Below are 21,511 nucleotides of genomic sequence, written 5' to 3'. Positions count from 1 at the left end.
TAACGACCTCAAAATGAAAATTTTTAAGAATTAAAGTTATTTAGTATCATATTTATTATGGAACCATATTTTGTATTTTTCAAAATCATCATTTTTGCAGTTTTCTCTCTCTAAACACTAACTTTTTCTCTCCTAAAAAACACCACCTAAATGACCTTAAACCTAAAACGTTGAAGAATTAAAGTTTCTTACAATTTTTTTTTTGTTAAGAAATAAAACAAATCAAGAATTTACTACAAAAAGAATTCAAACATAATAGAAATATATAAAAAATAGAATCACATAATTCCATTTATAAAAAATAAAAATAAAAACTCTAAGAAATAGAATTTCCACAAATTTATTTTTAAACCCCCAAAAAATAGCCAAAAAATTCTCCTCATTTATCTCCAAGAAAGGGAGAGCTCTAAGGAAAAGACTTCAATTTTATTCACATCCCAAAAAAAGAGTGAAAACTAAGAAAATTATGCTTTCATTTAACTATTTTTTTCTCATCCTTTTCTTCAATTCTATCTCCAGTTGGGTCCTTCAATACCATTGAAGGACCCTTTTTTCTTCTTCTTCTCAATTTCTGTCACAAACCCTTTTCTCCTAAATTGATTAATTTATTAGGGATAGTCTCAATTTGTCACATTTTCTATTAGATTTCTTGTGTTTTTATTTGATTTTAAGGGTGTTTTTGCATAAGACTTTTGTTATAAGGATCAGAAATGAATTGTTTTTCGTGCTTTCAGTCACAGAAAAGTAAGAAAGGTAGTTTTAAAAGAGAACATGGAGATCCATCTAGTCCTACAGAAAATTCAGGTATGTTTTTTCTCTGTCTGATTTGTTACTATCTGAAAATAACGGATTTTTCCTCTGAATAATGTTGCTTTTTCGAGAAAAATATGGCCCGGATAAAAATTTCCGGACGTAATGTGTACCTATGTTTGAATTGTCAAATGAAACACGTAATCAATGTTCAAAACACCGTTGTTTGAATCACTTGGGTTAATGTGAAATGTCGAACGCGTTTGACATTTGAAACCGGTGTTTAAAACACCGGTGTATTGATTAAATAAATAATGTAACTTTCTCATTTGTTGCGGTATTTGACATCCAACCTGGTGATTTAATTATCGAATTCTTTGCACTTAAAATTGGTGTTTTAAATAAAGGTTAATTTTATTATTATTATAAAGAAATATCGTATTTTTAACTTTAACTTGCATTCAAATGCCTAATGAGCTGCAAAATTTCAAGATGACGTTTTTGCCACCTCCGGTTGCTTAAATTGCTATGGCTAATCTATCATTTTTGAAGTACGTGGTGGTACATCACATTTCGTAAACCGCTAACACTTTAAGCAAATTAAGATGGTTAACGTTAAAAATGCATCCTTCTGGATGCTAATGTTATTTGAATTACGGGTCAAAATCAATTTCGGGTCAACTCGAATATTAGGTATAAACTTATTTCTTATCTTATGTTGGTAATATTTCACAAAAGTTGAATATATTAGGAGTATCCGTACTTATCTAAATTATCTGCTTGACCCTTAAATTTTAGAAATATCTCATTATAGTCCTCCTGAACTTGCGTATATTCACCCCCAAATCTTTCATTGTTCCGCCACATGAACTTAAAGGGCTAAGACATTTTAAGTAAGTTGAGGGGACTAATGAGACATCTCTAAAGTTCAGGGGAGCAATTGGATAATTCAAAAAGTACAAGCAGGGGCGGACCGACACTATGGCTGCAAGGGGCCTTCCCCCAGCTAGCCTAAAAATAAGTTTTAGTACGGTGGGTGAAGGATTTTGGCCCCGTCAAAATCCACAACTGGCCCCAGCCCAGCCAAAATTTTGGCTCCTTGTAACTTTATCCTCTGTTCGCCCCTGAGTGTAAGAAGCTTGTATTGTATTAAGCTTTTATCAAATCAACTCAAATACAATCAGTTTTAATACGTAAAATTTATAAAACCTGAAACTTAAGTTAACAATGTATTTTTTGATTGATGTAGAGCCAAAGAAACAAAAACCTGAAGCAGAAACTGGCGCAGTGGAAAACATAGATGCAAAAACATTCAGATTCCATGAAATAGCTACTGCAACGAGGAACTTCAAACAAGAATGTCTCTTAGGAGAAGGCGGATCCGGTAAAGTTTTCAAAGGAACACTAGCCTCCAATGGTCAGGTATGCCTCACAATTTTTGACACGATAACACGATTTATAGAGATAACTCAACTAACACTACACAATTATTCTTTTTCTTGCATATATAGTGTGACACGATTTCGGCGCAATAACCCGAATTGCGAAAATTGAATCTTTATAAATTTCCATTATCGTTTGAGGAAGATCAATTTTACCCTTTCATACAAAATAGCCCTTTTATCCCGTGGTAGAATCTACACAATTATAATTTTTCTTGCATATATAGCATGACACGATTTTGGCACAATAAACCGAATTGCAAAATTGAATTTTTATAAGTTTCCATTAGTGTTTAAGGATGATGAATAGGGTAAAAGTTCAACTTCGTTCGGTGGTAGAAACTCTAGCTCAATTTTTACCCTGAAGCCTGGTTCGGTTTTACCCCTTTCTACATAAATGCCGGTAAAAATTAGCGAATGAGTTCCATGGAAAAGGGTAAAAGTTGAATTGTTTTGTATGATAAAGGCAAAACGGAGTTTTTCCATCAACTTTAAGGACAAAATTAACTGTTATTTTTATAAGGTACAATTTTAGCCTTACAATTATTAGAAAATTTTAACACGATTTATAGAGATGTCCCGATTAACACTACACAATTATTCTTTTTCTTGCATATATAGTGTGGCACGATTTTGACCCAATAAAAAGAATTGCAAAATTGAATTTTTATAAGTTTCCCTTATCGTTTAAGGAAGATCAATTTTACCCTTTTCATACAAAATAGTCCAATTTCATCCGGTGGTAGAAATTTTAGCTCAAATTTACTCTGAAATCCTAGTTCGATTTTACCCTTTTCTACATAAATGCCAATAGAAATTAGCGACTGAGTTCCATAGGAAAAGGATAAAAATTGAATCGTTTTGTACGATAAAAACAGAACTGAGTTTTTTGCACCAAATTTAAGGGCGAAATTGACTCGTTATTTTTATAAGGCACAATTTTAGCCTTATAGTTATCGGAAAAGAACAAATTTAGACTTAACGTATACAAAAACATTCAATGTTGACGGTGCATGCCGTACGACTAAATTTGTAAGCGTATCCCTTCATAGTAACTAAGGTACGCGTGAGGAGAAACGGTCTGATGAGGCTTGAACCGATTAATCAGATCCGCCTACCGAAAATTTTGTTTTTTATTCTCAAATTTCATCCTATTTCAGGTAGTTGCAATAAAACAACTTGACAGGAGTGGAATGCAAGAGAACAAAGACTTCCTTGCTGAAGTTCAAAGACTAAGTCTTCTAAAGCATAATAATCTTGCCAATCTAGTCGGATACTGTGCCGACGGAGATCAGAGGTTCCTCGTGTACGACTTCATATCCGGGGGCTCTTTGCAGAGTCGTCTCTTCGGTAAATCTTTACTTTCCCGACGAAAGTGTCTATACATTGTAGTGAATGATCATAATGTGTATGTGTGTACGTTTACGCAGATTTAGCGGACGAAAAGGAGCCAATAGATTGGTTTAGTAGAATGAAAATAGGTTTCGGTTGCGCACAAGGTCTCGAATACTTGCATAACAAGGCTTCTGTTGTTTACGGTGATCTGAAACCGTCGAATGTCTTGTTGGATGAAGATTCTAATCCTCGGCTAGCTGATTTCGGACTTGTTAAGCTCGGTTCTAGCGAGAAGAATCATTTCTCGTCGAGAATCATGGGAACTTATGGCTATAGTGCTCCTGAATATACAAGAGGAGGTGAACTCTCGTTGAAATCAGATGTTTATAGTTTCGGAGTTATCTTTTTGGAGCTTATCACGGGAAGAAGAGCTATCGATACCACAAAACCGAACGACGAGCAAAATCTAGTCGCTTGGGTAAGTTAATTTGGTTAAATTTTTATATATAGTAAGTAGATCCATCTTCCACGTAACAATTTACGGAGATAATCCGTTTATGTTGCATTTATATCATATATAATCATGTCAAACATATAGATCACGTAACAATTCATAAATTATCTTTCGTGAATTATAGGCAAAATGATACTTCTGGCCCCGTAATCATTTATTTGATTGTCTTTCGTCTTTCGATTTTGTTAAAATCTGTACTCTAATATATATAATGTCACGTGTGGGGTCCACACGCCATTAACTGATCCATGTGTTGGAAATAACGCCACGTCATCATACTTTTTTGACACGTAGGATATAGAAATAACATGACATTTTGGACACCACGTGTCGAATTCGGTAAAAGAAGTTGGATGATGTGGCATTATTTCTGACACGCGTCCGTTAATGCCGTGTGGATCCTATGCTTAATGATCTTGTCCGCGGGGGTGTACATTTTAACGAAATTGAAAGATGAACGATTAGATTACATCGGTATATTAGTCACAAAATATTATGTGCTATTAAAATGATGTTTCGCATCCAATCTTATTTTGTTGTTATGAAACAGGCACAACCTATCTTTCGGAACCCGAAAAGGTTCCCCGACATGGCAGATCCCTTACTCGGCAAGTCATTTCCCGAAAAGGATTTGAATCAGGCAGTTGCAATAACAGCAATGTGCCTACAGGAGGAACCAGATACCCGGCCGCTAATTAGTGACGTTGTAACTGCTTTAACTTTCCTCTCGACTTCTGCAACCGACGATATGGTTTCGCCTCCACCTCCAATGACTCCGCCTTCCGAGGAAGTAACAAATAACCTCAGCAAACAGAACAGTTCAGCCAGCAGCAGCAGCGGCAGCGAATCCGGATACGAGAGTAACAACAGCTGACACCAGAGTGTCTCTACGAGGACTCGAAAACCCAGCAAGTGAATGCAAAATCGCGACAAATGCCAGCACCGATGACTCAAACCGCGGTCGGGAGTCATTAGATTATCATAAACCATCTAAAAACATCAAGGAAAGTAGCAATTAAAACCGTTATAGTGGAAGGAAATATTAATTCTGATCATGATATTTAATTTATATATATATATATATATAAACACATACAAACATATATATATATACACATTATACAAAAATTTCTCAAATTTTCCTTTCATTTTCAGAAGATGGATAATCCATTAATTAATTTCCTTTTTCTATTAGCTATTTTTGTATGTTTAATTTTGATTATTTTACTTTTGTCAACATTTTGAGTGTATATTAAGTATTTTTTTTATCTATACATGTAATTTCATAAATTTATTATGAATTTGTCGTTCTTGTTTTAACAGTGACGGAATCACAGAGGAGGAGCGGGGACTTCAATGGAAGTCCCCAGTTCTAATCATTGAACGACGTGTAATATTAAATAAAGAGTTAAATAAGGAATTGTAAACAGCAGATCAAAATGAAAACATAAAACTTGAACTAGTATATTGAAGAACAAAAATTTGAGGTCTGTTTTAACAGTCTCCTTAAGACAGAAATCTGTGCTTTTCGAGGTTTTTTCATGAAGTTTTCGGCAATCTTCAGTGTCATGACCTTCACTCTGAAATTTGCAATACATCATGTTGTGGCGACAATAGAAGCTTTTAAGCTTCAGCGAATATTGAATATGTTGTTTTATTTTTGACGCAATATAATATCTCTTTGTAAGACCATTTAGTGATGCGAAATTGTGTTCCAACTACTCTCATGGTCCTATTCGTCTCTGTTTTTTTTTCCATTCTTGGGTCCCTTTGAAGTATTAATCGGACCAACCTATATTTTAGCAAAGAATTAAGGCGATTCTCATTCCACTTCACAAAGTCTCTGGCCCGTCACATGAGGTTTGGAAACGTTTTGAGCCATCGAGTTGTGATCTCCTTTGATAGGTTCGTAATTTTGCAGTTTGAGGCCATGTCATCAACGCTCCATCCGTATTAAGGTGCCGAATTTGAATTTCCATTTTTTGGAATCTTTCAACCCATTCTTGAAGATCTTATTGCAGTTCTTGAACTAAATAGTCTAGACATTGCATAGTCTTGCTCTCTGGTATTGACGTGACGAAGTACTAAGCAAATTCATTCTCAGTTTGGTTGAATTGTGAATAGATCTGGGTAAGAATTGTTCGTACCCATAAGTTGCAGCATCCTTAGATGTGGTGTGAAAGAGTCTGCATATATGATAGGGACGTCCCTATCTTTTTAGCGTGATTTACGGTTTATTTTGAGCTAATAATTAAGTTTAATCCCAAAAATAAGTGTGTTTTGATTAAATAAAAAAATAATAGTGAAATACGTACTTTTGATAATTTTTCATTTCCTTTAGTAATATTTTAGAGAAATAAAGAATCAAGTAATCTCGGTGTTCGTAGTTGTGCTTTGCAAGTTCGGGATAAACACACAAGATGCAAAAGACGGTGAAAGAATGGAATTATTTAACGACCCATGCGGAGCGTGCCACCATCCACACGGAGCGTGCCAGCTGGTGCCCACTGAATTACGACAGTCAACGAGTCAACCTTATCTTTGCCCCCAGTCAACTATATTCCACGCGGAGCTTGAAATGCTCCATGCTCTGGGTGGAACCTTGATAAACAATGATGAAAGTCCAAAAACTCACCCACGCGGAGCTTGGCCAGCACCATGCGGAGCGTGGACCAAGTAAACTATTTGGGGATTCAATCTTTCAGTGTGTGAAATCTACAACGCATGAGGAAACATGTTCCACACGGAGCGTGAGCTTTAATTTCAACAGCAAATGTGAACTATCCCGAAGTTCTCTGTAATTACGATTATGCCCCGAGCTTGATTTATGTATAAATAGGAGTGCCTGGCACTTATTTAGGCATTCAGATTTTGTATAATAAAACTCTATCACCTTGAGAGCTTGTGTAATCCTTTCGTTACTCCATTAAAGTTCCGTTCCATCTGCTTTCTCCAAGCTTGAGAGTTCTACCTCCAAGTCCTAAGCAACGGCCTTGAGTCCGGTTAGCTAGTTCTAAGGGCCGATTCTTCTTCCCTTTTTACTTATTAATTAGCTTGTATACTCTTGCTATGTGCTAGACTTGGTTGTATTCCGCATTTACACGTTCCACAGTTATAATATATGATTTAGAATTTCAGTTTCACTATACGTGTTGATATATATACTTGCTTTGATACTTATAATTGATTATTGTGCAGGTCGCTTACGAACTCCGAAATCCACTAGGATTCACATAGGTGTTGCCTTAACGGAAGTGAAAAACCGGAAACCATAGGAATTGACAAGCCACGGAACTTACGGGTCCTATTTTCTGAACCTAAGAATTAGAGTCGCCTTAAGAGGGAATCACGACCTAAGAACCTCACGGAGTTGTTCGGTTTATAGATAATCGTCTTTGCAAGAGTAAATTGTTACTCGTATATATATATTCTGAAATATTGTTTGTCGTATATTGTGACTTATCACTATCTGTATCACTTCATGAGAGTTTGAACTATACAAATCTGTTTCACCCATAGTTTAGGAGTTGTTTATAGTGTCACCAACTCAAGCCTAAAGTATTCACCGCCTAGATAACATGTAAAACCGAGTAGTTTAATACTTGTAGGTATAAATCCCATGGATTTGATACCTAGACTTAACCAGATTTATTACTTAACACGATGGGGGTACATTTGTCCCTAAGTAGCAACGAAGAGATCCCTGTAGCTAGCAGTCTCTTCGTGCATCAATATGACAACATCTGTAAGAAAAGGTATTTGAATTCCTTTGACATAGGTAGGGTTGGTCAATATATCCATGTATAGTGGTGAGTTGGCATCCGTCATCTCAGGGATCATAAGATTGATGCTAGCATCAACCATGAATTCAAATACTTGTAGTTTAATACTTGTAGGTATAAATCCCATGGATTGGATACCTAGACTTAACCAGATTTATTACTTAATACGATGGGGTACATCTGTCTCTAAGTAGCAACGAAGAGATCCATGTAGCTAGCGGTCTCTTTGTGCATCAATATGACAACATCTGTAAGAAAAAGGTATTTGAATTCCTTTGACATAGGTAGGGTTGGTCAATATATCTACGTATAGTGGTGAGTTGGCATCCGTCATCTTAGGGATCATAAGATTGATGCTAGCATCAACCATGACACTCTAGAGCTCCTTCCGAATGAGATTCTATATCTCCTCATTGTCTATGTCTCATGCCTTTGAGTTGATCGCTATTATTTAGGCTACCACCGATCCTTAGATCTTGGTCCTGAAGCTCTTCTTCGATCTTCATTTTGATAGTGTTAATAAGATTCGGTTGAACTCCATTTGGCAGGCTTCTTATGCTTCGGAGATCTTGATTCCTCAGAGTAATCTCAATGACGTTTTTGAGGTGGCATTTTGGACGAAGGGGAGTATGACTCTTTAGATCTTTTCCTATGATGATTTCTAGATGGAGTCCTACAATGATGGCACCTTAGAAAACGAAGGTTCTACTCATTTCATCTAAGATCTGCGCCTTGTTCCCTCTAGTTGAAATTCTAGGGACCACTCCCTCTTCTGTGGGAACTTCAGATGGTGTGGTGTCCGGTAGAGGAAGCAAGAGAGTCTTGCATGTTTGGTCCTCTTTTCCTCTTTCAATTCCTCTCCGAGGGTTTCCATCTTTTTTACATGTCCGACCTAGAGAATATTTATTGATTTTTGGATAGAGCCCATGTTGTATATGAGATGGTTAATATGTAAAGGTTCGAACAGGTTGTCATCTCGTCTATAGGGACTCTGTCCTTAGTGGCTGGTTTGATGATGAAGGGATGTCAAATGATGCAGGGATCGTAAGGTTGTTCAATTGAGTCATGGTTTTGATCGTTCTGGTCCACGCTCGCTACACCAATTTGATTTATGATAATTTGTAGTCAACTTCTAAAAGTTCTTTTAGTACATAAAATAAGACATAAAACATATCAAGGATAGGATAGGATGGGGACCTCTACTTTGATGCCTAAGTCAACTTAAAGAGAATAATATTAAAAAGTGTACTGCTGAAATGAGCAAGAGGAATGTTTTATGTATATTTTAGGCTTAATGCTTCTCTAGCCCCCTTAACTTGTCCAAATTGGTCATTTTACCCCCCCAACTCATCGAATATCCTATTTACCACCTTAACTCCATAAAAATGGTATTTTCACCCCCTTAACTTGTCTAAATTTGTCATTTTACCCATTCTCAACTCATCGAATATCCTATTTACCCTCTTAACTCCATAAAAGTGGTATTTCTCACAACTTATGATCCTATTTACCCTTTTAACTCCATAAAAATTGTATTTCTTATCCCTTTATAGTAGTAAAAAAAGTTGAAAAGAGAAAGAACGAATAAAAAATACATATACCAAGAACATTAATATAAACAAGTTAAATACATTATATGTAGAGATAATGTACCAAAATGGGCCTATGATTTTTGGGGAAGTATCAATTTAGGTTCTACTTATAAAATAGCATAAATATAGGTTTAACGTTTAAAAAAAGTTACCAATTTAGGCTTCGATAACGGATTGTAAGGGGTGAAAATACCATTTTTATGGAGTTAAGGGAGTAAATAGAACATTCTATGAGTTGAGGGGATAAATGGACAAATTGAGGGGGTAAGAAATACCACTTTTATGGAGTTAAGGGGGTAAATAGGACATTCGATGAGTTGAGGGGGTAAAATGACCAATTTGGACAAGTTAAGGGGACTGGGGAAGCATTAGGCCTATTTTTTATTTATAGGTCACATTAAACAGGTTTAGAAAGTAAATTGGATTTTGCCCCAAAATGGAGCCCGTATGAAAAATAAAGTCTCACAAGAGTCCTGATTAAACATTAAGTCCACTGTAAGGTTCTATTAACCAGAATACGAAACTGAAACTCGTAGCTAGTCTACCAGTTTTAATTGTAAAAAAACCGGTATCTACCGGTTTCATAATTAAAAAAAATATATATTTTTTTAAAATTATTTTTAATTGAAACCGCTATCTTTTTCAAGAATTATATTTTAATAAAATATTACAAGCGGTGGACTTTATACGGGTTTTGAAAATTTTGAAAGAAAAATTTAAAATTGGTCCTTATATTTTTAAAAACTTTAGTTTAACTTCAAATCATCAATCTTTAAATTTCACTATCTAATTATGAAAAGTGGTTATTTAGCATTAATATACGAAATAGTATAAATTTAAACCTAATATTTCTAAATAAAACCAAATTTAGCCTAACGTCATCGAAATTTTGAAAATAATATTTTAACTAGTATTTAACTGTCATTTTGGATGTGGATCTCTAACTTCTTTTCAATTTTCAGTAAGGTGAAAATTGATCTTAGTTAAAATCATTATGATTAAATTGGAAGGTCTGAAGTGACCCTTAAATAATAGTCGAGACAGTCTTTTTAAATTTTTTGTGACGTTAAACTAAAATTGATTTAGGTTTAAAATAATAGGTTTAAATTTGTACTATTTCATATAAATTAAGACTAAATAACCACTTTCCAAAATTAAATAGTGAAATTTAAAGATTAATAGTTTGAAGTGAAATTAAAATTTCGAAAAGTATAGGGACTCGTTTTGAATTTTTTCACTCACAAACATAACCCACCGTTTGTACACTCTTTTTAATAGAGTTTTGAGTCGAATTTTTTTTTTTTTTTAATTATTATATTTAAAATATGTAAATCGGTGGTAATGTTTTGAAAATTTTAAAAGAAAAACTCAAAACATGTCCTTATACTTTTGAAAATTTTAATTTACTTCAAATCATTAAACTTTAAACTTCACCATTTAATTTTAGAAAGTGATTATTTAACATTAACTACGAAATAATATAAAGGCTTAATACATAATTTGTCTCTTAAACTTATCTAAAAAACTTGATTGGTCCTTGAACTTCAAAGTATTCGTAATAGCCTCCTCAACTTGTATAAAATATTTAGTTAACCCTTTAAACTTGAGCAAAATATAATCAATTGATCACTCGGCTGCAAAAAAAAAGTAAGTTAAATGCAGAAGATGTATTACACGTGAAACGACCAAAATCAGAGTATTTTATAGAAGACAAGTTTTATAGTTGAGCAATCAATTTTGCACTCTGATTAACTGAACTCTACAGTAGATATAATATGGGGTCAAATGCATGAATATCATAATTAAGTATAAAATTATAATTAAATCATATCATCTTATAAAAAAAAAATTAAATCATATCATCAAACTTAATTCTTAATATGTCATTGTTCTACATATATTATTTTTCTTTTGGTAAACAAAGAAAGGAAAAAAGGACAAAACAAGCACAACTTAACCTGGGATCAGCCTAGGAAAGCTGACCCCGACCCTATCTTCAAGAAGAAGGGAATGAAGAAAAGAAGGAGGACTAGCAAGAATGGAAACTCCCAGCATCCTCTCATGACCGGCAGCAGCCAGGCGGTCAGCAATACGGTTTTGCTCTCTGTAGATATGTCTGAAATCAACAGACTCAAAGACGGAGACAAGCCTCCTAATGGCTTTAATGAGGTTTTGGCTATTAAAACAAATAGCATGATTATCGGAGATCATATCAATGGCCTCCTTATTATCAGACTCCACCGAGAGCCTCTTGACACCCAGACTCTTGGCAAGCTTGATACCAGAGAGGATACCCCACAGCTCCGCCGAAAAAGACGAGCCCATCCCTAGGTTATGAGAGAAACCAGACAGCCAGGCTCCCCCTCCATCCCTCAAAACCCCTTCAGCCGCAATTCTCCCACTTATAAGACAGGAACCATCTGTATTAAGCTTAACCACCCCTTCCTTAGGCCTAACCCAACCGACAAGACGCACCTCTTTTTTCTAAGTAGCACTGGCCAGGGAATCCCCTTTAAAACTTTCAATAACTGAAGAGAGCTTTCTCGAGAAAAACTCAGATAAGTTATGAACATACATCTCCTTTCCACCAAAGATTTCCTCATTCCTCCACTTCCAGATTTGGTGGCAAATAATAGCAAAAATAACATCCCCATGCTCCAAATTGGCCAGAAGCTTCCCACTCATCCCAGAGTGGAACCAATCAGTCTCAGGATGGGCAAGGAAGGACGGAAGAATGTGAGGAGGGAGAACTTTCTTCCAAACCTCAATACTTTTAGAACAATCCCTAAGAGCATGGCAAAGGGACTCAACATGGCCAGTACACCTACTACAAGCACCTGAGACCGCAAGATGCCTTCTGTGTCTATCCGCGTTGGTCAGCAATCTGTCCTTCACTCCCAGCCAAATGAAGCTCCTAATTCTGTAAGGGATCTTCATGGCCCAAATGGATTTCCAAGAAATGGAGGGATGAACAGACCCATTACAGGAGAAGGCTTCAAAAGCAGACTTACATGAATAAATACCATTATTGGAAAGAGCCCAACAATGCTTATCCATGTCTTCCTCTTGAGTACTTACCTTGACTCCCCTGATTTTAAGGAGAATATCCAGGCTAAAGAAGGACTCAAACATAGGCCACCTCCAGTCCCCATCAGCGTCAACCACGTCAGCAATCCTCCAATTATGGATACTGGAAGGCGGGGGGAGAAACAGACTTCCATAAGAGGTCTATCCCCAATCCAGGAGTCAAACCAAAAGCTAATGGATTTACCATTCCCCACATCCAGACCAACGCCTGAGCAGAACTCGGCAAAGACAGCGCTAAGACCTTTCCAAGTAAACGAGCAATTAGCAACTCTATCTTTCGGACCTCCAAAAATCTTATCCTTTCTGTATTTACCACAGAGTAATCGCACCCAAAGAGAAGAGGGAGACTGCCACATACGCCAAAGGAGCTTCATTAATAAGACTTTATTATTATCCTAAGCATGTCTAATACCGAGACCACCCATAGTTTTAGGCTGGCAAACCTCCTTCCAGGGAACCAGGTGGATCTTCCTACCTTCTCCAAACTCTCCCCAAAGGAAGCGACGATTAATCTTATCCAGGTCACTAAGAACCGGCTCGGGCAATTTACAGGCTTGCATGATATGGTTGGGAGCCGCACAATTGACAGATTGAACTAAGGTAAGGCGGCCAGCAAAGGAGAGAGAATTAGCTTTCCAACTAGCACATAACCCATTAGTCCTATCCAGAATCTCCTTAAAGGAAGCTTTGGACACTCTATCACTGTGGAGCGGAACCCCCAAATACTTCCCCAAGGAGTGGGTAAGGGGAATACCAGACAAATCACTAAGCCTTTTGCAAACACTCCTGTCCATATTTTTAGAACAGAGCATTCGAGACTTATGGATGTTAATCTTTTGGCCCGAGGCAGCACAGAAACTATCAAGAATATTCATGATAACACCAATTTGCTCCTCATTTCCTTCCACAAAAAGCATCACATCGTCTGCAAAAAAAGGGAAATAGGAGGGCAAAAATTATTAATAGACACAGGATGGAGGGTTCCATTATCCACTGCTTCTTGAATAAGGAGGGCCAGCCTCTCCATAGCTATCACAAAGAGAAAAGGGCTCATCGGATCACCTTGCCGAATACCCCTAAAGGAGAGAACTCCTCCGACATATCCCCATTAATCAGGACTTGGAAGAGAGGAGAAGAGATACAATCTTCAATCAGCCTTCTCCAGCTCTCAGGAATGCCAACTCTATTTAAGCTATCCATAAGAAAGCTCCAATTTAAGCGATCATACGCTTTCTCCAAGTCAAGCTTAAGAGCCACAATCCATTTCTTACCTTTCCTCACCTTCATAGAATGAACCATCTCCTGGGCGATAACCACATTATCCATCATTTGCCTGCTAGGGACAAAGCTACCCTGGTTCTGGCTAATAACCCCAGGAAGGATAATCCGGAGTCTATTGGATATAATCTTAATGACAGCTTTATAAATAACATTACAAAGACTGATAGGCCGCATTTGCAAAAAAGAAGAAGGTTTCTCAACTTTAGGGATCAGAACGAGGAGGGTTTTATTAACCAGACTGATGTCAATGGAGCCCCCAAACACCCCTAGGATAAAGTTGTAAACGCCATCCTTGACCGTATCCCAGTGTTTATGGTAAAAACTAGCAGGAATACCATCGATCCCGGGAGCTTTAGTAGCTCCAATACTAGAAAAGGCGAGATCAATCTCTTTAATGCTAATAGGACGAAAAGCTTCTTCCCTAACATCCTCCTCTAGTCTTGGAAAGGAAATCCCAAAATGAGCTCTACTCAGATCCACCTCATCAGCTTCAAAGAGGTCTTTATAGAAATCGAGAGCAATGCGGCGAATGATTTCCTCCTCATAAATCCAATCACCATTGGAGTCTTTAATAGCGTCGATTCGATTCCTCTTCCTCCTGATAATAGTAGAAAGATGGAAAAATCTAGTATTCCGGTCACCATCCTTAATCCAAGCTTTTCTAGACTTCTGGAACCAGAGGAGCTCCTCCTTTCTGAGCACCGCTTCCAACTCATTCTGGAGAGCTCTAAGCTGACAGCTCAGACTGTGGTCGAAACGAACCTCCAAACAACGCTGAATCCCTTCCATCCTACTCAACAGTTTATTCTTCCTTCGGATAATATGGCCAAAGATGTTTTTATTCCATCTTTCCACCTTCCTTTTGAACTCCTCTGCTGCCAGAAGAGCATCAGAATGGGGTTGCCAATTATCTTTAACAAAGTTACCAAACCCAGGATGGGCATCCCAAGCAACGAGGTACCTAAAAGGCCTGTTCCCTTTCAGCTTATTACTCTTAACCATTCTAACCAGGATAGGACAGTGGTCAGAGTGCCGGAAAGGAAGATTCAACACATACAAATCAGGAAATCTGTAAAGAGCGGCCACATTCACATAAGCTTTATCCAGTCTCACAAACACACTATTCCTTTTCCAAGTGAATTTATGACCCGCGGCACCCAAATCAGACAGCCCACAAAGATCCATATTCTGCTTATGATTAAGGCACTGGTTAACATAATGATTACCCCCCCCCCCCCTTTTTGATCACTCATGAGGGCAATATCATTAAAGTCACCAGCAACAATCCAAGCATCCACCATGCTAGTGCTGATCGTATACAAAAGCTCCCAAAGGCGTTTACGGTTAGAAAGAACCGGATCAGCATAAACAAAAGTCATATAGAAGGGGTTATTACCTGGATAACAAACCTTACTATGGATGCACTGTTTATCAAGATTAATAATATCAATTTTAATCCGATTTGGCTTCCAAAAAAGCCAAATCCCCCCAGCCCGACCAGTGGCCTCTGATCTGATACAACTCCAAGGCTTAAATTTACTCACCACCTCATCAGCCTTGACTCCACTAACCTTGGTTTCGAGAAGGGCAAAACAAGAGGGATTAAACTGCTTGATAAGATCGTTTACATGAATGCGGGTAGCCTTACTAGCCGCACCCCTAACATTCCAAACGCAAAAATCCATCAGAAAAGAGGAAACTGATCAAGACCCAACCTTAAGCAAGGTATTTATTAGGGGCTCCTGAGAGCATAGAGGAGGAACCCGCAGGTCCCCTCTTATCCCAAGATCCCAAAGAATTCTGGCTCTTTTTAGGGTTAACTTTAGGCTTCTTCAATTTCAACTTGTTAACACCCATAACTTTCAAAGAAGGACAATCCACAGGGGATTTTGAATTATTGACTTTACTGGTTGTTACTCCACCTCTAGGGCTAATGACTAGGGAGTTTCCCTTAGTACTGCATTGGGATCAAAAATAGGATTGATAGAGTCACCCAGGGCGGAGTCCTGCTCAGCAGAATCTAGGCTAGGCAAATTTAACTCCAAATGCTCATTAGATAAAGCATTATCCTGACTTACATCAATAGCCAGGACCCCAAATCTCGACCTAGAACCGGAAGTAGAAGCAACCTCAGCACCAGTCCTTGAATCAGGGGGTCTAACCTTGATTTCAGGATTAATCTGCAAAGCGTACAACTTCTTACTAATTTCAGAGCTCTGGTTACGAACAGAAGCAACCTGAGGCTTACGTCTCACCGTCCTTTTGGCCAACATCCAAGGACCAAAATTCTTCTCATCCATCTGAGGCTCAGCTCTACCTATGATAGGTTCCACAATCTCATCAACCGCCTTCCATTTCCTAGGGCATCCCTCAAAGGTATGACCAAACATGCCACATTCAAAACAAATATTGTGAATCCCTTCATATTCAATATGAAAGACTTTATTTCGGATGTTGAACTTGGACAGAAGAGGCTTAGCCAAATCAATATCAATGCAGACCCTGGCAAACTTGCCTCTCTCTGCCCCAACAGTGGTTTTATCAACATGGTGGACTTTCCCGACAAGACCACCAATTTTGTTTAGGAATCTTTCATTATAATATTCTAAGGGAACACCTGGGAATCTAACCCAGGTAAGGATCCTATTCACTGAACAGTCATGAGGGTCAAAATTTGGGACCCAAGGTCTCAAGGCCAACACATGATTGGATATAATATACGGACCACCATTGACAATTCTATTATAATCCTTAGCATTTGTGAATTTGACGACATAATAGTCATTCTCCAGGTCAGTAATGGTGACCTTCCCTTTACCTGCCCATTGGGCCTGAATCCTCTGAGCAAAATATTTAAAACTTATTCTTTTACCAAGAACGGTAACAATTAGAGACAACTTCCATTTTGCTCTTAGGACACGTTTGTCTTCAGAAGACAGACGGATCATCGGACAAAGAGGGTCATCCTGCACCCCTTCTTCCTCAGTATCCGAGTCAGAAAACTCAACCTCAGAAACATCCTTGCTACTGACGTCTTCCACCATAGTGTCCTCCTCAATCACACCTAAAACTTTGTCTCTCCATGATGACTTCCCAGGACTAACCCTATCAGTAGGATTAACCCCGGAGGCCGTCGAAACTACCGGATTCCCTCCTCCTTTTCCAACCTCCTCAAAAACTACATCAGAAACATTTGCGGACTGCACGGCCAGCGCGTCCTGCGCGGCCCTAGTGGCCTGCGCTAAATCCGCAGCCTGCCCTCCCAGCAAAGGAAGGGCGGCCCCCCCTCCACACACTACATCCGAAGCCCCCGGCATCCCCGACGCATCCCCGGGCACCCTATCCAGATCCACGGCCAGGTCCCCGAGAACACCACCTCCAACCCCTGCGATAACCCGAGAACCTGCCGGATCCGACCTATCCACCTCCCTTCCGAACCCGACTCTCATCGGATCCACCATCGAACCCTCGTCGCCATTGCTAGGCAACGTCGGATCGGGAAAAGCCGGCCGCCCCCTTTCTCTGCTCCGATCCCTTTCCCTCTCCCCACTGCCTCGCCTTACCGCCGGATCCGACCTCTCCACCTCCAAGCGGGCCGGCCTCTCCTTCTCAGCCGATCTCCCTTCGCCCACCGCTTCCTCCCCAACCGGTCCCGGATCCGCACCCAGCGACCTCGCCGCCGCCCGATCCCCCCACTCCTGGTCCGAACGGCCGCCTGTGCCGCCAATAGCCGAAGCCGTCCTAGCCTTCCGCCGCTCTCTCCCTTCCGGTTTCTCTTTCGCGATACCAATTGAAGTTTATTAATATTGAGTGTTCTACATATAATATGATTTTACACTACAGTTTAAAAATTATAGACTCTAATTCATAAATTATAAACTATAAAAAAAATATTTTAGACTTCTAATTTATAAATTCTAATCTTTAAAATATATTAAAAGTACTGATTTTACTAGTTTAACATAATCCTAAATTATAACTTGACATAGTTGTAAATAGTGGTTAAAAATTGAATTTCTGTGTAATTTTCCCCATAATATTTAATCTCAACCTATATGAGATTCTATTTTTAACCTATATGAAAGGCTTAATACATCATTTGCCCCTGAACTTGTCCAAAATAGTTGATTGGCCCCTTAAACTTTTAAAGGGTCTCGATTGCCCCCTGAACTTGCATAAAATATTCAATTAGCCCCCTGAACTTGCGTAAAATATAATCAATTAATCACTCGGTTGTAAAAAAGTAAGTTAAATGCGGAAGATATGTTGCACACATCTTAAAAAAGTAAAACGACCAAGATCGGGGCATTCGATTATAATATTAGATGAGAAAATGTTTTATAGTTGAATAAGTAAGAAATACTTTTTTTAACATGTTTTAATCCATTTTGTGAAGTATGTAATCACATTATAAGGCACGTGTAACATATTTTCCGTATTTGACTTAGTTTTTTACAACCGAATGATTAATTGATTATATTTAACGCAAGTTCAGGGGGGCTAACTGAACATGTTATGCAAGTTCAGATGGCTATCGAGACACTTTAAAAATTCAGGGGGACAATCAACTATTTTAGACAAATTCAAGGAGCAAGGGATGTATTAAGCCCTATATGAAACTATATTTTTCATATGGGCTCTATTCTAGAGCAAAATCCGAGTAAATTGAATATGGAGAGATAAATAAATTATAATGGTTTACTCATCCAACATGCATTTCAAGAGGAAAACATATTAATGACTTAATACATCAATAGCTCTTAACTTACAGGGCCGGCCCCGGGTTTAGGTTTGGGGTGCGACCGCCTAGGACTCGGGGTTAGAAGGGGTCTAATTGTGTTTTTTTTAGCCTTATATGTATAAATTAAAGTTAATTTTTGTATAACATAAATAGTGATAAAATCATATAGGAGGGCCTATTTCTTTCTAAAAGTCTGTTGATAAAAAAAAAAAAAAAAAAATTAAAAAGCATGTCTAACTTTTACACTTAAGGGGTCTTATTACTTATTTTGCCTAGGATCTCTAAATTGTCAGGATCGACCCTATTAACTCAGATTCAAAAAGTTAATTAACTTCCTTAACTTATAAAGTATCTTATCAGTCTTTTAAACTTACTTAAAATGATATATTAATCACTTTAATTTAAGGGTCAATATGCAAAAATATCCCTAACGTTTTGGGTCAAGAGCAATTTTACCTGTAATGTCTAAAATGGTGCAATTTTACCCAATGTTGGTAGCCAATAGCAATTTTACCCTAACGTTGATAATTTAGATCAATTTCAGACACTATTATAAAAAACATATATTTTTGTTTTTATTCTGCACAAATTGTATATCAATTCGTTTTAAAAAAAAATTTCATATTTCTTATAATTTAATAATAGAATTAGAGTTCCATATTGAGAATTTTACAAGGAAATTCAGGTTTAAAAAAATAAATACAGTTTTATCAAAATCTAATTTTAATTATATCATATCTAAAAATATTCACAGTTAAAGGAAATGTATCTTCCACTACCCATTTCACTCATTCACGTTTTTAAAAACTTAATCTGATATTTATAAAATAAAAATTAATACTTTTGATATATTAAGAATTAAACTATTAAAATTGATAAAACAATAATAATATTATTATTTATGATTTTTATATGTAAATGACTCATTAATATTTATAAATTCGGTGAATTTTTTAAATTTTTTTATCTAATTCGTGCAAAAGATAGTATATATTTTTTTATTTTTTTATTTTTTTCACATCCCAATATATGTTTGTAATTTGATACTAATAAAATGACGCACGTAGGAAGTGTAGATGACAATATTCATGACCGAGAAGACAGTTTGATGAATTATTTCTCAATAGAGCCAATTTGTCAACGTTAGGGATAAAATTGCCCTTGACTTTCAATGTTAGGGGTAAAATTGCACCATTTTAGACGTTATGGATAAAATTGCTCCTGGCCCAAAACGTTAGGGGTATTTTTGCACCTTAACTCTTAATTTATTTAAAGTGATATATTAGTCTTTTGAACTTATTTACAGTGATCAATTGGTATTGCTTAAGGTGATATATATTTTAATTTGTCTAAAACTAATTTTATTTTTCCATGTGGATTTAGAGCGTTAATCCTATCACTTTAATGTATTAAACCCGCGTTATCCATCATCTACGCTTAGGTCTTGCTTATAACATCAATAAACATAAGATCTGTTAAAAAAGCAGAGGCAAAAAAAAAAAAACATCCAAGCATAATTAGTTTTTTTTATATATTTTTTTTGCTACTGAAACCGGATGTAAAACAAAGACGTAATTCAAAATATTCATTTAACTTCAATTTGTTTTTAAAAATAATTCAATTTTGAATTTTCTCTTCATTAAGTCACTCTAGTGACTTTTAGACCAAAAAAACACCAGAAAAGTGACGTAACTGCCACATCAGTAGTAGCCAATTTTCACCGATGGCCGAAACAACATGGGGCTACAACTAACTGATCGAAATGACACGTGTCAACTAGGTGGTAGTCACGTGTCATTGTCGATTAGTTAGGTGGCAGCCATGTGTCGTTCCGGTCAACAGATATGGCAACCAAGTTACTTTTCCGGTGTATTTTTGCATTTGAACTCACGAAAGTAATTTAATTGAGACAAAATTTAAAGTTAAGAATGATTTATGACCCTTGCTGAGCAATCTAGGTTCAGAACTGCCTAATCTAGTTCTAAATCTATCATTTTAGATGAAAAAAGTTGCTAAAAGCCGGGTTTTTTCGATGAAAATCTATGATTTTTGAGACGAATTAAAGTTGAGTAATTATTTTGAGATAGTCATAGAACTTCAATGACAAATAATGCATTTAACCCTTTAGATACTTAAAGCAAGAAAATTATCTCATATATATATATATATATATATATATATATATATATATATATAAAAGAAACGTAACATATAGCTTTTTAATTACACAATATGAGATATTTAACGTATGAGAAATTATATAATATGATAAGGAATGTGGATCAAAGGCGGCCCACTAAGCCCAACCCCAAGATAAGACAGGCCCTCTAAGCCCATAAGCACACCATATTCACTATAACTATCCCTACAAATGGAAGCTATGGGGCTCTCTCTCGACTCTCTCGCTACTTTATTTCTCTACTCTTATACTACTACTAACTTTAGAATCAGAGTGTATACCGGCGACCTTCCCCGATGCAGGATTGGCGACCGGAGTGGCAGCAACCTTGCCTCATTTACCCGATCAACTCCAAAGATCCCATGGGATCTTCGGAGTTGATTGGGTACATGAGGCGAGGTTGCTGCTACTCCGGTCGCCGGTCCTGCGTCGGAGTATGGATGGCAACGAGTATTATACCCACGGGTACTTGGCACTATCCGATCCTAATGGGACTACTCGTACCCTGTATAAAAAGGTATGGGACGGGTATGAGATCAAAACCATTACCCGTTAGAGTAATGGGACGGGTATGGGAATACTCCTAAGGTACCCGTTACCCGTCATAATTTTTTTTATATATTAATAAATATCATTGTTTTTTAGATGTAAGATGTGAGATTTGAATTGCAATCTTTTGTTTTTCAATCATTGAGTGATATCAATAAACTACTTATTCTTATTAATTAAAGTCAAATCTATACTTTACTAAATTTGTATATCTTGGATTTGATTGGTTTGGACCTAGTGACCGCCTTTGATCCACATT

The 21,511-nt window shown here is 37.1% G+C and overlaps 1 protein-coding gene across 1 annotated transcript; it reads left to right on the top strand.

The window, feature by feature from the left end:
• The first annotated feature begins 673 nt into the window (after nucleotides 1–673).
• LOC136206538 (receptor-like kinase LIP2) lies at nucleotides 674–5,065 on the top strand. The gene is made up of 5 exons (XM_065997621.1): nucleotides 674–804; nucleotides 2,000–2,172; nucleotides 3,353–3,542; nucleotides 3,623–4,005; nucleotides 4,592–5,065. The coding sequence occupies exons 1-5, from the start codon at nucleotides 711–713 to the stop codon at nucleotides 4,913–4,915; spliced, it is 1,164 nt and encodes a 387-aa protein (XP_065853693.1). The 5' UTR covers nucleotides 674–710; the 3' UTR covers nucleotides 4,916–5,065.
• Nucleotides 5,066–21,511: the final 16,446 nt, after the last annotated feature.

The sequence above is a fragment of the Euphorbia lathyris genome, chromosome 9 (assembly GCF_963576675.1).
Source record: "Euphorbia lathyris chromosome 9, ddEupLath1.1, whole genome shotgun sequence".
NCBI lineage: Eukaryota > Viridiplantae > Streptophyta > Magnoliopsida > Malpighiales > Euphorbiaceae > Euphorbia > Euphorbia lathyris.
The sequence above is the reverse complement of the archived record's forward strand: the minus strand, read 5'-3'. Positions and strand labels throughout refer to the sequence as shown.

What these genes read in the sequence shown, in the direction of transcription:
- LOC136206538 (XM_065997621.1), top strand. Translation starts at nt 711, where the DNA reads ATGAATTGTTTTTCGTGCTTTCAGTCACAGAAAAGTAAGAAAGGTAGT. An exon ending in TAGTCCTACAGAAAATTCAG is followed by an intron (nt 805 to 1,999) that starts GTATGTTTTTTC and finishes TGATTGATGTAG; the next exon opens with AGCCAAAGAAACAAAAACCT. An exon ending in CACTAGCCTCCAATGGTCAG is followed by an intron (nt 2,173 to 3,352) that starts GTATGCCTCACA and finishes ATCCTATTTCAG; the next exon opens with GTAGTTGCAATAAAACAACT.